The sequence below is a fragment of the Tinamus guttatus genome, unplaced genomic scaffold (assembly GCF_059628265.1).
Source record: "Tinamus guttatus ecotype Peru unplaced genomic scaffold, ASM5962826v1 Tinamus_guttatus_pri_ptg000778l, whole genome shotgun sequence".
Classification (NCBI taxonomy): Eukaryota; Metazoa; Chordata; class Aves; order Tinamiformes; family Tinamidae; genus Tinamus; species Tinamus guttatus.
The window spans coordinates 212,115-230,249 of NW_028289312.1; the positions used below are offsets into that span (position 1 = coordinate 212,115).

General features: G+C 36.6%; 1 protein-coding gene across 2 annotated transcripts in view; it reads left to right on the forward strand.

The window, feature by feature from the left end:
- Positions 1-17,151, forward strand: part of LOC104577810 (TLE family member 4, transcriptional corepressor) — a 98,164-nt gene extending 81,013 nt beyond the window's left edge. For both annotated transcript variants that reach the window (XM_088537464.1, XM_088537465.1), the window contains exons 9-20: positions 3,224-3,343; positions 3,886-3,939; positions 4,573-4,725; positions 5,978-6,110; positions 6,359-6,552; positions 6,747-6,823; positions 9,798-10,047; positions 11,135-11,382; positions 12,309-12,456; positions 13,079-13,229; positions 13,537-13,613; positions 15,399-17,151. In XM_088537464.1, the coding sequence (XP_088393590.1) occupies positions 3,224-3,343; positions 3,886-3,939; positions 4,573-4,725; positions 5,978-6,110; positions 6,359-6,552; positions 6,747-6,823; positions 9,798-10,047; positions 11,135-11,382; positions 12,309-12,456; positions 13,079-13,229; positions 13,537-13,613; positions 15,399-15,506 (1,713 nt within the window). In that variant the 3' untranslated portion in view covers positions 15,507-17,151. The remainder of the gene's footprint in view (positions 1-3,223; positions 3,344-3,885; positions 3,940-4,572; positions 4,726-5,977; positions 6,111-6,358; positions 6,553-6,746; positions 6,824-9,797; positions 10,048-11,134; positions 11,383-12,308; positions 12,457-13,078; positions 13,230-13,536; positions 13,614-15,398) is intronic.
- Positions 17,152-18,135: the final 984 nt, after the last annotated feature.

An 18,135-nucleotide genomic window follows, 5' to 3' on the forward strand; every position in this document is an offset into this window, starting at 1 on the left:
GCTAAAATGAGAATTCTGGCCCATTAAGTTACAGCCTTTCAAGACATAATGCTGAATCACTTAATTTTTCTAAGTGGCTGTCCTCTTATAGCTTCTAAAAGGCAGCTGTTAGGAGACCTAAGATGTTTTAATTGAGGAACAGCGCAAAATCTGACAGATAAATGCAGTTTTTTGATGGAGGTTTTTGTATGAAGTCGGGCAACATACATTTCTCTCTTGGAATATGTAGACTTACTGTGTGAGTACCAGATTATATGTAGGAATCTAATGTCAATGGAATATCGCATTTGAAAATACATCCTTAAAGTTACTTACAGTCTGAACTACTATTGCAAACCTTCATTAGGACCCTGGTGCGAATAAATGCCCCTTGCATGCTGAAATCAGTAGGAGTTAGGTACTTTATAAGATCTAGACAATAGATTTTTGGCCGAGCAGTACATGATATACTATTGCTGCTCAGTATAGAAGATAATTTTAGATCTGTCAGCACCAGTCCCAGAGATCCCATGAAGTCAACAGATTTTTGTATGGCAGATGCATTACATATTGGAGAGGAAAAAAAAAGCAAAATAAAATATTACTACAGGAGTGTTGCTGGGTAACTGCAGCTCCCATGCAGGAAAAGGGAGGAAACAGTTAAAGGAAAAGTGATTGATTTGTCCTGTAAAATTGGCGCTTTAGGCAAAATAATATTAGTCCTAGTACGCTAGACAAATTCCAGTTTGGAAAATGAAATTTTATCAGCTTTCTGCACTTCACTGATGTGACCACTTTCCCCATGAGCAGTCAGCAGGCTACTTGTCTGCATTTTAATTCTAATGCAGGTGGGACCTCATAGTGAGATTTTTTTTTCTTATAGATACCAAATCTGATCAGTCTTTCTTTCACACACACACACACAAACAGAAAAAAAAAAATTAAGCACTACACATTCCTCCACTGCCCTGTGTCGTGCTCATCCTTTTTGTGTTAGTGATAATTAACTACTTTATCATTCTAATAGGGAGCTTTAATTTATTATTTTATTAAGCAGTGAAATCAAAGATTAAAGTGGTATCTATAGCACATAGCTAACTATATTGTGAAAAATTGAACTGCATGGTTTCAAATTTATGGAAATAAATATTTCTATTTAATTAAGTGTAGTAGTTTAATTCTTCAGACACCGCCACTGTAATTTGTAGTTTACTAATGATTATTTTTCTTTGTTTTAAAGCAGATTGTCTTTTGTGTGGTGAAGTTGAGAAATAATGAACTGATTTCACATTACAAGCTACCGCTTCCCGGATTGTAAATTTATATAAACATGTGTATACTGTTAAAATCTCTTGCAAAGGACTAAAATTTATCATTACTGCAAACAAATATATTTCTCAAGCCATCAGGTCATTTAACATTTCATTTCTGTTTGGCCCTTATGTGGACGGCCTCTGAGCCTACTGTCACCACAGTCTCCAAATGCTTTAACGTGTGTTGCCTATTCAGAGCAAACAAGAGCACTTTTTTTTTTACAGCATAATAGTTGTTTATAATGGATTGCTTTAAATGTAAATCAGTGAACACATTTTAAGATATATTTGCAGTGTAGGAAATCCTTGTCTACCGTTTTACAATGTTGAAAGAGAGAAGGATGGAGGGAAATAGGAAAGACACAGCCTGTATTCAGCACAAGCTTTGCTTTAAAATTTTCCATTTCCTCTCAGCACTGTTAATGACTAATAGTAAAAAACAGACAAAAGATGTTTTCACTCTGTAATCTGAACTGCTGTTAACAACAACTGGAGGTTTTAGAGAAGTGACATGGAGACCATGACTTGGTGCCCCAATGCAGAGAAGAAATTTCTCATGCGCCAAGAGAAGCAACTGCAGCTTAGCTTCTGTGGGCAGGTATTTTCGATCCCTGCCAGAAGTTTGTGATGTAATAGGTCAAGGGAAAGAAGTAATTTGGCAATAGTGATGGAGCAAAACTTATTTAATGTAGATGTTAATTTCCTGGTTTGCATTCCTGGTAGCAGCTAGACAATAAGGTTGAACCAAGAAGAACAAATCAGTGTGGAGTACTGTACACTTTTACGTAAAACAACAGCTGGCCACATGCATGGAAGAGATCACCTTCTGAATGAAGGGGAAGGACTTAAATTCAACAGTAATTACTTCATTATTTGTTTTTACCCTCTTATGTAAGGAGAGTAGAGAAAGGGAAATAGGAGAGTTTCAATGAAGAATGACTTTCCTTTTCATTCCTGTCAGTTCTAATTCTGCAAAATGCCTGAACACATCCTTAATTTGTATATTTAACCATTGGCTGCACTGTGAGACACATTGTAGGACATGCATAAGTGTTTTTGTGAATTAAGGCCAAAACCTGATGCTGCTGATAGAACCACTCCTATAGAAAATTTACGATCTTTCATTTCTTCCATGTTTTTATATCAAGATACAGACTCAATCAAGCTCTGGAAATAGGGCAAGAACTAAAAAATACTGTCTTTCTGGTTTCAATAAATAAAATATAATTGTAGGACAGTCCACAAAGTACAAATGATTTTTCTTTCCGTGATCTTCATCAGGCTCTGTAGTAGGTAGGGCTCAGGTAGGCTCTGGATAGACTGCTGGAGCCGTTATGTTCCTGCCCACCACCAACCCCAATGGCTTTTAATCATATAAGGCATCAGAGCTGCCCCCACTGCTTGCTTTTGATGCAAGACTTTTCAAGACCTTGCTTTTTTCCTTGCTAGAAAACTTTTCTCAGGTGTTTGCTGGAGTGTGTCATCTTTGTACAACCTTTGTTGTTCTTGATTTCCAACCCCCTGCCCTAGGAGGTTAGTATTGCATTAACATTGCATATATGTTGAGTAAATAAGCCAAAGCCAGGCCAATATGCAGTATTTGTAAAATGTTCCAAGGTAGCTCTACTTTCTTTCTATTAATGTTGCTGATACCAGCTATTCAAAGCGGCTGCAGATATCAGTTGTTCAGCAAGTCATTAGTTGATATCCTTTATCTATGCCTCTTGCAATGTGTTATGTACTCTCAATATATAAAATAAAAAAGATGGGTAGCAATCACTGATTGAAACTCACAGTGCTGTCTATCAGAACAACCTCAGAGACATACAATTTAAGTAGTATTGAGGGATAGTGACAAACGAACTGCTATTTCGAATGAGCATTCAGTGATGTTTTTTCTTTCTCTCTCTCTGAACCACTTCTAACTGCAGAGCTCTTCTGTATCTCCATCAGCCAGTTTCAGAACAGCAGAAAAGCACAGAAACTCAACAGATTACTCTTCAGACAGTAAAAAACAGAAAACAGAAGAGAAGGAAATAGCAGCTCGTTATGTGAGTAAATCATTTAAATTTTGCATTGCTGAATTTGCCTCCTCTGTAACTACCAATTTCCTGCTTCATACCTAAGTTTAAATTTGCAGGTCAGGTTTTAACAGGTACTTATTGTCTGCATTTATCTGCTGGATGGAAAACTTAAGTGCTCAGGATTTATAGTGCTTTAGATCATACAAATGCAGGATGTGTGGAAGCAGGTGATGAGCACTGAGCCTTCAGCTACAACTCCAGCAGCTTTGAGTACGGCTGGAGTATGGTTTGGTCGTGCTTCTCAGTGCTGTGCAACTTTTTACAAATATTTTCATCTTCTGTCTTTGTTCACTTACGTGAAAACTGGGAAGAATGATGCAGCTCTGAGACTTATTGAGAAGAAGCACTATTGGAGACCTAAATATAATTTTATTATCCCATAAAGCTAAGTAAAAATAAAGCAGCTTTGTATTTCATCCTTTTTTTTTTTCCTTTTTACTTAAGTTACTTAATATATTATATAATAAATTATATATTTAAATTTTATACATTATAATTTGTCATTGCAGGACAGTGATGGTGAAAAGAGTGATGACAACTTGGTAGTTGATGTTTCCAATGAGGTATATGTCATGCTATTTTGGTACCTACAATAGCAAGGAGAGGAGGGAGGTTCAGCAGTTTCCATGCATATTAGATATGAGAATTAAGATTGCAGTCTTTGCCTTCACAAAGGAGCTTGAAATTCCTGAGGGAATCCAGGCAGGTGGTCTTTCTGTAGAAGACAAATCAGATCTATAACACCTTTTTCTTTTTTCTTCCTACAAATAAGCTTATATTTCTTGCACAAACCGAAAAACTACTTTGGACTATTTGAAGCCAGTCATATACAAAAGATAGGATGCTGCTTGTAGCTTTGTTTTCTTTCTCTCTGGTCTTGACTTCTTTTGCAAACTTTAATCAGGACTGCCAAGTACCTCTGTTTGCCACCTGAAAAATGAGAATTACTAGCCTACTTCAAAGTTTGAAGGTTTTTAACTTTTTTTTTGTAATGATGTTCAATTTTAAGACCTTCAAAAGTATTTTTGTTGGATTATGAACTTGATTTTACAATTTTATCTGCTAAATCATACAGATTGAATGGACATGCCACCTTTTAGGGCAATCTTCACTCAAAAATATAAATTGCTAAAGACAAGAGCTAGTGGCTTCCATTATTTTTTTTCTTACTAACCAATGATGTTGTTGATGTTTAGGATCCTTCCTCTCCTCGGGGAAGCCCAGCACACTCTCCACGGGAGAATGGCTTGGATAAGACTCGACTGCTGAAGAAAGATGCACCAATTAGTCCAGCGTCTATTGCATCCTCCAGCAGTACTCCTTCCTCCAAATCCAAAGAACTTAGCCTTGTAAGTGCCTCTGAATGCTCCTCACCTGTGATAATATAATGATACATATGTTAACCAGTCTTGTATATAGGCCCAATTTGGATTCCTAAAGCTATCAATATCAGGTATGAAAAATCACTTCAAAGTTCCTTTTATTTCTGTTTTGAGCAAAACTAATAAAATATTAAGGAGAAAGTCCATAGCCTTTTGGGGGGTTGGGAAGAAGTTATTTTAACTGGTCATGTGCATAAAATGATGGAAATTCTGTGCTGAGAGATGTTTTTCTCCTTCCCCATAAGAAAAACTGTCATTCCATGAGTAAAAAAGAATACACAAGGGTTCCTTGAGCAGTTTTCTTGTGTTGTGGTTTATAGCAAATTCAGTTCCCTGCTTGGATGTGATTTGGTTGTTAGCTTTGTTTGAATTACCAGGCCATATACAATAACAATAATTTTTATTTTCTATCTAAAAAGTAATCTGTCATTTACAAGAGCCTTCTTTGACTTGTATCACAAATCACAATGCAAAAAAAGAGCTGCCTGCAAGCCAGGGGTGTTCTTGCCTATCCTGTTTGTGGCTGTAGTTAATCACATTTCTGAGCTGCACCGTAATTCTTCTCATAGTTCTTTGCAGGTCACGGTACATGATTATTTAAAAGAAAAAAAAAAAAGGGAAAAAGGAAAAAAAATAACCCAAACTGATGACAGTACTTAGAAAGGTGATGAAATGACAGACTCAAACCCAGGAGTCAGCTCTTTGTCAGATGAACAAGATTTGCACAAGAGTGGCACTGTGCAGTTCCTGACTTTATGCTCATCACTGCTTCCAACCTTTGCTATTAGCACTGTATATGGGGATGAGTTCTTGCGTAGTTGTGAGTTTTCTTTTGTTCTTCCTGCTCACCAGGTAGTGGCTAGTCTAAAATATTCATAGTGTGAACAGGTCCACTGTGAGCAGTCGTGAGACCTCCAAAAGCTTTGCATATGCTACCAATAGAATTGTCAGATGGTAATGATTTTCAGTCATTGATCTTATTCCAAACATATGGTTGGTGCAAATGAGAAAACCTATGAAGACTATAGTTAATTTCCAAAAGTATTCTATCCTTTCAAGTGTCTCTACGTGTTTTGCTTCATTGACACTATTAAAGTCAAAACTCATTCTTCAGTAGTCACACCACACTCTAGTTGTTATCTGCTCTCTTTTTAGCAACAGGGCAAGAAGCCAAAAAGTATGATAACTCTTCATCCTTCCTTATCTTTTTGATTATTAGAATGAGAAGTCTACCACACCTGTATCTAAATCAAATACCCCAACACCACGGACTGATGCTCCAACTCCAGGCAGCAATTCCACTCCTGGATTGAGGCCTGTGCCTGGCAAGCCTCCAAGTGTTGACCCACTAGGTTAGTATCAGTAAATTCAAAACTATATGAAATTATAGCCATTCATCCCTGAACAGTTTCCCTTTACCTCTAAAGCGACAAAATTGTATAGCACAGCTTCTTAGTCTGAACGCTGAGCTGATTTGTCAGGATTTTAGCACAGCATTTCAATACTTTTTTTTTTTTTTTTTTTTAACTGCTTTCCACTGTATTTGATCTGTCTGTGTTTGGCTGGCTGTGTAACTAACTCCTCTTTTTGTCCTCTGTAGCGTCAGGTTTAAGGACACCAATGGCAGTGCCATGTCCTTACCCTACTCCTTTTGGAATTGTGCCACATGCTGGTATGAATGGTGAGCTGACCAGCCCTGGAGCTGCCTATGCTGGTCTACACAACATTTCCCCTCAAATGAGTGCAGCAGCTGCAGCAGCAGCAGCAGCTGCAGCTTATGGGAGATCTCCAGTGGTAAGTGTCATTAATGAGTTTGACCATGAGAACAGTTTCTGCTAAATGTTTGACCTGTAGGATTAAATTTGATTTAATCTGTTTGTTAGCTGGGGCTTTGTTAGCTGGGCTTTGGAGGATGTGGTCTAAACTGTCTTCTTTTGCGTAACTCCATTTTTAACAAAGCTTTTTATTTTGCTTGGGGAAAACTGCAGGTTGGTTTTGATCCTCATCATCATATGCGAGTGCCAGGCATCCCTCCCAACCTCACAGGCATCCCAGGAGGAAAACCGTGAGTATAAAACATTCAACTTTAAAAGTTAATCATCTATTGAAGTTGTGTTCCCTTGCCATTTGGAATTCCCTTTAGTTATTGAAAATTATTGTAAGAATAAATATAGCCATTTAGCAAGGGAAGAAAAAGCACTATTCAATCTAAAAATTGTATTTGTAAAATTGTTTTGAACACTAATTGCAGCCATCAAGTACTGAGTGGTATAGAATAACAGGAGATGGTGATAAATGCTGGAGGGACCTGAATTTCTGAATGTTGCAGCTGAATCTAACTGTTTGGTTTAACAAAGAAATGCAAAATTTAATAGGATCTCAGCTTTCCATCTCTGTCATACTCTCTCAGGTTAAGAAATAATTTCTTTGCTCACAAAAAATCACTTGCAGACTTATCAGTTGTTATAAACAGCAATGTGCAGAGAAAGGAACACAGAAATGCTTTGTATGATTGAAAATGCTGGAAAGACTTATGGTATCATAATATTCAAATTTATCCTTGATGGAACTGACCGTAAAAGGTGGCCTGCACCACCAGATATTGTTTCTTGTGAGCCTAGGAAAAAGATTTACACAGATATGAAGAAATCTTTACTTGCATTCCTCTTGAATTATAGAGGGCCAAAAAAAAATAGTGATGTAAACCATTTTAATCCATATTTTGGGTAAGGATCCTCAAGTTCCACTTCTTAGGTGACACTCAGAAGAAATTGTGACCAGGTAATACTGGAGAGGTTGAAGGCGAGGAGGTGTAGTCTGTGCCTTCCCTTCTCTCTCTGCCTTACATGTGAATGTGTTTGTGATGGAGGGAGTGGGCAGAATATTCACGCACCTGTATACATGCGAATAAATACATACATTCGCCTGCCTGTGTACTTTCAGACACACAAGATTAATAATGTGTTGTGGGAAAAGTGATCAATGCTAGTTCCTCTCTTTCACACTTCACACACTGATTATCATCTCAACTTCCTCTTCTAGTTACTCTGTCCTAGCTTATGGCTGCATAAGATGATTTTGCAAGTTGGTATACAGTAGTTTCTAAGTGTTTGGATTAAGAATTCCATGGGATCTTGAGCCTTCACAAGCAATGGATACACAGAAATTTCCAGACATAGAATTCAAAATTCAAACTCATCCGTGGTAGATGTAGTGGCCCAGAAAGGGTGACCTACTGTGGTAGGCTTTGCTTGTTGTAATTGTAAATAGAAAATTTTATGAATGTGGAGATCACCCTACCTGCATCTCCACTGAGTTAGAGAGAAGAACACAAAATTATGTGATGTGAATTAAAAGATCTGTTGCATCTCAAATATTTTTGAACTGCATGGACATACGGATGACTCTTTCAAAGGATAGTTACAGCTATATGTTTGTCACCTGTAGGGATTGAAAACTTTGAGATCTGTGGTCATTTTATCATGATTGCATTGATTTCTCACATGCAGTATTTTTCACAGCTATCATTTGGGATTGTTGCAATCTCATTTATCCTTCCTCCTCCCTGAAAGCAAAAATTGTGCGTTGGGTGTTTGCTGAAATGAAATGAGCATTGTGTGGCACATTGAGGACCTAGCTGCCTAATAACTCCTTCTAGTGCTGGAGGCAAATCAGAAAGTTGAGGACAGTACAATACATATGTAGAAGAGTTAGCTATACAAAAAGAAGGAAAAAAATGTTTGTCAGGTTTATGGTATCACATATTTGTAAGATATTTCAAATACTTCAAATAAGGAACAAATAGGAACAAGTCTAATTACAGGTCCTGGTATGAAATGTTGAATAGAGTGAGAATAGTAGTCACAGATCACTCCAGAACTAAGGCCTCTTTTTCAGTTGTTCAGATATATTCCCTATGTAACTTCTATAAGCATGACAAAAATTCCTGTGGCTAATGAAGATGCCATATATTAAGTGCTTGGCATGACTGTACAGAGAGCAACTGAAACTTTTTACTGAAATTAGAAAGGATGACAAAGAAGTTGCATTTGTTTTGTTATAGATTCCAGGTCACCACCTGCTTCTCTGTTAGTACTTTTACTTCAGGAAAGTGAATTAAAAAGACAATGAAGATCTTTCAGATTTCTGTAGTGATAATTGAACTCAAATTTCCACTCAATATAGACAGTTGGCTGCTTCTTACAACCACAGAACTCTATCCTACCCTTTCCTGAATGTGTTTAATGTCAAAAAATGGAGAATGATGATACGATCTGTCACTCAGACCTCCCAGAACAAGCAACATAGGGCAGGATTAGGAGAAAGTGGAAAGCTATGGGAATAGCGCAGAATGATGAAAATGTTGTTTTATTTTATCCTCCTGAAAATTGTTGTTCTAATATTAATTCAGTGTGAATCTTAAATTAACAATGGAAGTCTGTGTTTTTCAATGACTTTCAAGCAACGATTAAGGAAACAAGCTAAGTAGTCTGGCAAAATGATGTTTTTTGTGAACTGTTCTCATCACCACCATTATGACAATGGATTTTTCATTAGTACATGAAGTTCATGTCTTTGAGCAGTAAAGGCCAACCAAAAGTTCCCTGGCACTTGGCACCCCCTCACGTTCTGCAGCATCCAGCTTGCTATTTCTGTCTTCCCATGGGCCACTGATGTTACACCTCTGTATGTAGTGTTCTCTCCACGTACAGGAGTATCCTTGCTCATGATAGAAGTCATAGCTGTGTGAGTTGTAAAAGCTTGTTTGATTGGTAGACAGTCCTAGGAAAGTTACCCAAATGTATGTTCTGATATCCATACTTTAGATATCTAAATATCTAAGCAATTTTGTTCTTCAAGTTAATGCAGAAATTGCAACAAGTGTAAGGTGCACAGCATGAATTTGCACAGTGTAAAAGAATAGGCTTTTGATCTGTATACACATGTGCCGCACACACATCTAATTCTCTTTTCTTAGAGACTTGGAGAATATTTTAAATCACTGTCCTTTCCCTCTCACTTTTCTTTTTTGTCTTCAGAGCATACTCATTTCATGTAAGTGCTGATGGTCAGATGCAGCCTGTACCCTTCCCTCCTGATGCCCTCATCGGTCCAGGAATCCCTCGCCATGCCCGTCAGATCAACACTCTGAACCACGGGGAAGTCGTGTGTGCAGTTACTATCAGCAACCCCACGAGACACGTGTACACGGGTGGGAAGGGGTGCGTCAAAGTCTGGGATATCAGTCACCCTGGCAACAAGAGCCCTGTCTCTCAGCTGGACTGCCTGGTAAGTGAACAGCTGCATATGACAGTGAAAGAAGGTAGCAGACTGTGTTAAGATTGAAATTGTGCTGTTTAGGTACAAAAAGCAGTGGCGCTATATGAGTGCTGCCATTGATACCAAAGTTTGATCTTCCATTTGTAATTCTATTTTTTCCTTCTGGAACTGAGTTTGAACCAAGTTCCGTGTAATTTTTGTCCTTTTCTCCCCACAATGAATTAAAGCATCTTTAATATCCTAAAATTGTATTGGTAAGGGGAAAGATTACAGAGCAGAATAGACACTGTTTATAAACTTTGGCATTTGTTGGCAATCTTAAAGCTTGATATTTTATCATGCTAAAAATTGATGTCTTGCAGCTCCCTTCTGAGAGAATATTTGAAGCTTGTGTCACATATTGTGTGTCTTTCTTTGTATGTGTGAATGCATTGCCCTGTCTTAATGTGACAATTAAAAATATCCCTGAGTGTTATTCACAAATTATTTGAATGTGCTAACAAGATGAACCATTGTTAGCAGCTTTTTTTTTTATGTCATTTACCAGTTAGTGGTAAGATGTTGCTTCTTGTTACAGAGGCAGTTAAATGAGAATTGTGTAGAACACATAGGCATATAATGAATTGCTACACAAATTGCTACACAAATGAAGAAAATTGCCCGAATACTTTTCTCTGACATCTCCTAGATGGTGGCAACAAGTCTCATTGAAACAAAAGGGGAGGTGTGCAAGGAATTTGGTACTCTCCCATGCTGAGAGATTAATGTGCTGAAAGAAACAGAGTATGAAAATGTAACTTTCTATACAAGCTGTCGCATGAAGCTATCTCGAATTGTTTGGGTCTGGGTTCAGATCTTTGCATTTTGATGCTAATTAAGATTAAATATCTCTCACTACTGAATTTTGTAGATCAAGTTTAAGCACTTCCCTAATGTCATGTAATTTTCTAGCATTAATACACTTTATCATTGTCATAAGTATAAATGGCTCATTAAGATCAGGAGGGAATACAATACTTTTATGGATTTCTGCTCTCATGTTAATGCTGTTTTCCTTTCCTCATGAGTAATCTCTTGATGGCTTCTGTCTCCACAGAACAGAGATAACTACATCCGTTCCTGCAGATTGCTCCCAGACGGCCGCACCCTGATTGTTGGTGGGGAAGCCAGCACGTTATCCATTTGGGACCTGGCAGCTCCAACTCCTCGGATTAAGGCAGAGCTGACATCCTCTGCTCCAGCTTGCTATGCTCTAGCTATCAGCCCCGATTCCAAGGTCTGCTTCTCTTGTTGCAGTGATGGGAACATTGCAGTGTGGGATCTGCATAACCAGACTTTAGTAAGGTAGGTCGACGGAACCGTATCATCAGATTGTAAAGAATTAATTAGATGCAGCATTACATGGCCTTCTGCTTAAATCAGGATCTGCTTAAATTAGGATCAATATAACCACTTTCGGTATTTCATCTCTAGGTAATAACCGTGATTATATCTTGGTAAGATTGTTTGATTGTTTATAGGTTTTGAGACTTTTATAATTCCGCACCCATCAAACAGTCTCAGAACTAGAATTGCCTAAAATCAGCTTTTGTTGGCATTGCTCTGGAATTTTTCAACAAATTGATTCCTTTGTTTCCAGGCAGTACACTGTACTCAAATGCCATTCTCTTTGATAAGTGTTCCAGTGAGAATGTCTTAGCTAAACATGTGTAAATCACTTCACTGCGCACTTCAGCATCCTGGGAATACGAGTTGTTACTCTACACCAGTTTACAGATAGCTGGAAGCCAGTAGTACAGAGCTTCTACATACACTACTGCATTGTGTAGCATGTTTTTCTGTAGTATGTATATAGATGGGCTTCTACCAGCTGATGCACCTACTTAGACTGCTCTATTTTACATCTTGCCATCTTAAAACAAGTGAATTTTGACTATTGTGCTGATTTCTTTCTTTGGGGAATGTGGTATTTCCTGTAAAAGGGTGGCTATCACACAGTCAGCATCAGTGATCCCCAGAATATCTGACTCTTGATGAGTGCTTCTAAAACCCAAATTAGTGCTCAGCTGTCTGACCTGATTGCTTGATAAATTTTTCACAAAATTTGCAGGATTGCAAGATTTTAATTTTAAATTGTTCTTACAACCTGTGTTACAGTTGTCTTTAATGGTTGTATGTACAAGGCTGAAACAAAAATGAGTTATTCCAAGTTATGTGTTCAGAACTGACTGTTTCCAATGTGAGAATGTATCTTCTCTGGGTATTTTCAGGCAATTTCAGGGCCACACAGATGGAGCCAGCTGTATTGACATTTCTAATGATGGCACTAAACTCTGGACGGGAGGCTTGGACAATACAGTCAGATCCTGGGACCTCAGAGAAGGAAGACAGCTACAACAACATGACTTTACATCACAGGTTAAATATCAGAATCTTTGTCATTAAAAAAAAGTCTCTTGCATTTTTCTGAAACACATACTTTATATATATATATATATATATATATATATATATATATATATATATATATATATATATATACAAAAAAGCAGACTCAGGGAACTCCAAAATATTTTTTCCCTTAGTCTCACACTTTTTTTTTTTTTTTTAATATGGCAGCTAAATATCTTTCTGGATTATGACTCTGTTTGACAGATTACTACTTCTCCCATGAGAGCAGTGGAGAATCATTTTTGTAAAAGAATTGCCAGATTAAAGTGTTCCTGTGTACAATCTGTTACAGTTTCTGTAGATCCTTGTTCAAAAATATTTTATAAAAATATTTTCAAATGCTGTCATATAAGCTAGGACATTAACTTTTATAGCTTGATTCAGTGCTTTTCTATTACAGTTTTAATTGAGCTTTGTTTACAAGAGCTAATTTATCTTGATTACTATAGTAATTGGATTAGCATATTTTTAAAACTGTGTAGCAGACCAAAATGTGTTTTTGCATAGTGTTAACAGTGTAGCAGGAGTTGGATTTGAATAGCTCAAGCTTATTCCTTACTGATTGAAGCATGTGTTTTGCTAATTCCAGATCTTTTCACTGGGCTATTGTCCAACTGGTGAATGGTTGGCAGTAGGAATGGAAAATAGTAATGTTGAGGTGCTTCATGTTACTAAACCAGACAAGTATCAGCTGCATCTTCACGAGAGTTGTGTGTTGTCACTCAAATTTGCTCACTGTGGTAAGTTTTCTTTGCCTGTATCTTGTGTCCTTGGAGATTTATTCAATATCACCTTTTAATAACAATGGAGAAATTTAAAAACTAAATCTTAAGTTAATGTATCAAGATTTACAAAAAAAAAAAATCCCTACCTCTTTTTCTGTATACCACTTAAGTTGTGATCGAACATCTTAGTTTGACCAGGCGGAGATGTGAGGATATGAATTTCATTAATATGTCGACGAATTGCTTTTATGACTAATCTTTTTCTTGTGGTGCATTCTTTGAAAACAAAACACAACTATAACATTTAAACAATCTGTTGCAGGCAAATGGTTTGTAAGCACTGGAAAAGATAACCTTCTCAATGCCTGGAGAACACCGTATGGAGCCAGTATATTCCAGGTAATAAACTCCTAAAAGTTGTTTTCCACAATGCAGTGCAATAGAGGTACACTTCTCAGGGTCTGCCATTAGCTTAAGAAGGTTCTTAAATGGAAATTCTTTGATAATTATTTTGTACCTTTAGAACTTTATCTGAAACTAGAGGCATACACTCATGACCTTACTAGCATTTCAGTAATTTATCTCTTACCATAAATTAGGCCTTTACTCTGAAATTCCCTTCTTTCTGAGCCCATACCTTTCTCATCCTTGTACATATTGGTGTATCCAAATCATATGATTAGCTTAGCAGTCGTAAAAGGTCCAAAATGTAACTAAAATAATGAAAGTCATATTCAATATGTTGAGGAAGTTACTGTTTTAAGGCTCATGAGTACTTTCTCACAGTTTGTATGTTTGTATGTAACACTAAGGTTTCATGCTTTGTATTAACACTGCAAAGTCAGTTGATTAAACAGGTGGACTCTTGAGTTGAAGACTTGATTCTTATAGAGGAGTCATATCAAATGTAACTGGAAGTCATAATCTTTATCTAATCTTTAATCCCTCTATACCCACTCTCAGTAGAGCATCACTGCCATGAAATATGAGTGGGATTTTGAGGGTATGCCTTTCTTCTTCATCTATGTTGGGAACCTCTGTGTTGGGAAAATTTTGAACTATGCTAATACCGATGTAGTGGATTAAAGGGTGAGGTCTCCCCTACACTGTAATGTCTCTGCCTTTTGGGACAGTGCAGTTTGCTTTGGCAAAAGAAATCTGAAGTCTGAGCTTTCTCAGTGGGAAGTATTCTGCAACAATCTCCTACAAAATATACAAATGATCCTTCCAAAATCATCTTCCTTAAAACTATATCATTTCCCAGAGCATCTTTCCCAATTAGGAGCAGAGGAAGAAATAGTTGTGTTGTGCAGTAGTTTATTTGCAGGAACTTAACATGATTGGGAAGCCTTTAGCTCTTGCACTGAAGGGCAGAAAGGAAAGTGTGAGCATATATGTTATATAGAGAAAACATCCCCTAAAACTACAAGCATAATTTAACAGCATGCATTACATGATATATATACATCATCTCAGGAAAGATCCTTCTCCATGCTGATGGAAAAACGGGGGGAGATAAAGGGGCTGTAACCTGTCTTCCGTTCACCTGCTATATGCTGTTGCTTATACTACAGTGGTATCTTTTCATAGTTGCATTCTCCCTGGAAATGTAAATTCCTTTGTGCAGTTTTTTCTTTATTTTTTTTCCCTTGTGTTGGAGGAATAATGATAGGAGATATAGTTATTTCCATGAAATCACAAAATTTCTTTTTTTTTCATGCCTGTGGGTAGATGGGACTTTGTAGCACTTCCACATAAGGCTTTCTGGTTTAAAACAGAAAAAAAGGAGGAAGAGGATAAGTTTTGATTCATTCTTATGCAAAGACTAACATAAGATTTTAATGGGCACTCATTTCCTGTAAAATGTATAGAAGGGACTGCTTATTTTTGTTTGAATGATAGGTTATCTCTAGTTCCATACCATTAAGTAAAACATTCACTTTCTTTTCTGATGACCTTCTTTGTTGCCGTAGAGCTTCAGGTGAGACAAATTTGGAGAAACAGCTTTGTAATAAAAGATGACACTCTTTTTACTTTTGCTTTGAATCTACACTGGTGATATTTAAATGAGCTTTCCCCTGTATTTCCTTTCTGTAAACTATTCTGATTTATCTTCAGGTCCTTTTATGGGTTGAAAAGAATTAAAATTAATTTATATATTTTTTTCTTTTTTTTTTCTTGTAGTCCAAAGAATCCTCATCTGTGCTTAGCTGTGATATTTCTGTGGATGACAAATACATTGTCACTGGCTCTGGGGATAAGAAGGCTACAGTCTACGAAGTTATTTATTAGAGACAAATCTGAATACAGACAGGACTCCTTCTCGTAGCACTTTGCTGTATATTCATTTTCTTTCTTTTATTTCTTTTTCCTTTTTCTTTTTTTTTCTTTTTTTTTTCTTCTGAGTTTCCCAAACTGAGAACTTAAATGCTTATGACAGTCACGGAATTTATTTTTCCCCTTTTAACTTGCTATTGAATTGTGAATGCAGATTAAGAATTTGTGATACCAAATCATCAGATATATACTTGGAAGAAGATGAAATAAGCATACTTAACAGTGAACTTGACTCTTTAATTATGTATTATAGCTGTAATGTATTTATTTTGTTTAAAGAAGGCTTTCTAACAATGAACTGACTAAATAAAGCTGTCTGGCCCGGCTTTAGTTTGAAAGGTACATTGTATATTTTGTGCTTTTGCTGGTGGATGACAGGGATTGAAGAGAAGGATGTTGGGAAAATAATAAAAGCTACGTTGAATAGACTCGTAGCTTCTGATTTAAACAAAAAAAAAAGGGGATTTTTTTTTAGTGCTATTGTTGGTGAGGCCTCAAAAGTACTGTTACAGTATAAATATTTGATGGGGATATGCTTAGTTTAACTATTTTAGATAGTCTTGAAAATTTAGGAAATTGCAACCTATAGCCAATGATTTATATGCCTGTGATGAATGGCAAGTTCAGTTCTCATCTAAGTTAAATACCTTTTATGAGAATGTGCCAATTTATTTCCAATGTCTATATAGCATCTTCTGAACAGATTTGTTCTTAGTGTTTTTCTATTGATGAACAAAGGATTTTGGTGTCAATGTAGCTTTTTTAATATAACACCTCTCTTTGTATATTGTAGAGAGAAGTATAATAAGTTGCCTCAAAGAATTATTACTTCTGGAAACTTGCCACGTTTCTTTCAATGGGGATATGTGTCTTTGGGCAATTTTTCAATTACAAGAGATTATGAAAAATATTTGATATATTCATTGCAAACTGCACTGAAGTAAGAATGAATTCCTACCAATTTACAAACTTACAAAAGCAAGGACCTCTGAGGTAGGATTTACAAGAGCATTCATTCTTAAATACAATAAAGGAATGGATTCTCACTTGAGAAAGGACTTGCTTTGTTTGCCACCATTTCAATCCAAGTCTTGATTGGATGTACCCAAAATGGACACAGGCTGAGCCACTGTGCCGGAGACATTGTGTTATCTTTTTATGTTGTTGTTGTTGCTGTTAAACTATGATCTGTGACTTTTTTTTTCTTTTGAATGCTTTAAAAAAATTCTTTAAGTCTGTGGATCTGCTGATGTACAGTGCCTTTGCTGCTATGGATCAAAATCAAAAGACCCGTGTAGATAAATCTTATTGTATAAGTAGAAAATTACTTAATTTCATACTAGAAATGGATTGATGCTGCAAGTTAAAATGGACTGTTCATTGAAGTTCCAAATGTGGTAGCAAAAAATGGTGTCTTAAGTGCTTAGTGTTTGATGTCATTAACAGTTTCGTAATACTCTACAGTGTAGAAAAATTTTGATACTAAACTGTGTCATTGTACATAGTTCTAATGCATTGTATTGACCACCAGTACTTCTATAATGGTAGATTATTGTTTGTGCATTCAGACTTTTAAGCATTAAACATAAGTAACTTCTAAGACATATTTTTCTGTTTTTTTTTTTTTTCCTTCTCACAACCATCCCCTTTTTGCATGTGCTAATCTCTGTGTGCAGCAAAGTTCATTTTATGGTGAACTGGCATTCAGTGATAGAGCATACCAGTATGGATGATTTGAAATTTTATCATTGAATGTTAATGTGTGCTTTTACAAACTTTTGCTCAGCAATATCAATGAATTTAGAATTTCTCAAGTGTCACTTGACTGCACTGATTCTCGACTCCTGGAGGCATCAGCTGTAAGGATCTAGCCATCCAGGTTAAGAGTTGCCACCTCCCAATTCTGTATTTCTCATTTGATACAATGATTGTTTTAACTCATATGTCAGTGAGAGTGAAATTTAGAGTAATTCTTGCTCCATAGCCTGCCAAAGTACACGGAGTTCCCTGGATTATAGGGAGAGAGGTTGCATTGGGATATAACACATGGGTGTCCTCATCAATTTGATATAAACCTTTTCAGATCAGTAAAAATATTTATCTTGACTTAGCTTAAAGAACTTAACCCAGGTTCCATTTTGTTAAGGCACAGGTTAAAACAATTTAGGGAAAGTGAATTTAGTTCACTATGTGAGGGGAAGAAACTTGCACTATGTGTAGTGGGATACCCAGAAAAAAAAAAGGGGGGGAATGGTGATGCTGGAAGTTCTTAGCCATATTAGCCTTTCGTATGAAGTGACAGCCCTTGGTGACCACTTGGTATATGAGCTCCAGAATGAGATATTTCCAAAGTACCAAAGGCAGACCTTGGCTGATAAGGATCATTTATTTACCTGTGCTACAAATGCTTGGGTAATACTTGTTGATGAAGAAGAGCATAGAGGATGTTTTGAAGTTTTTTTCTCTCAGAGTTATCAGATTTCTTAGAATAAGGGTGAAGAGGGAATCTCCATATATTTGCCTAAAAACATAGATTTTAACTTATATGGAGATTCTCTACTATTGAGAAAAATAATACTTCCTA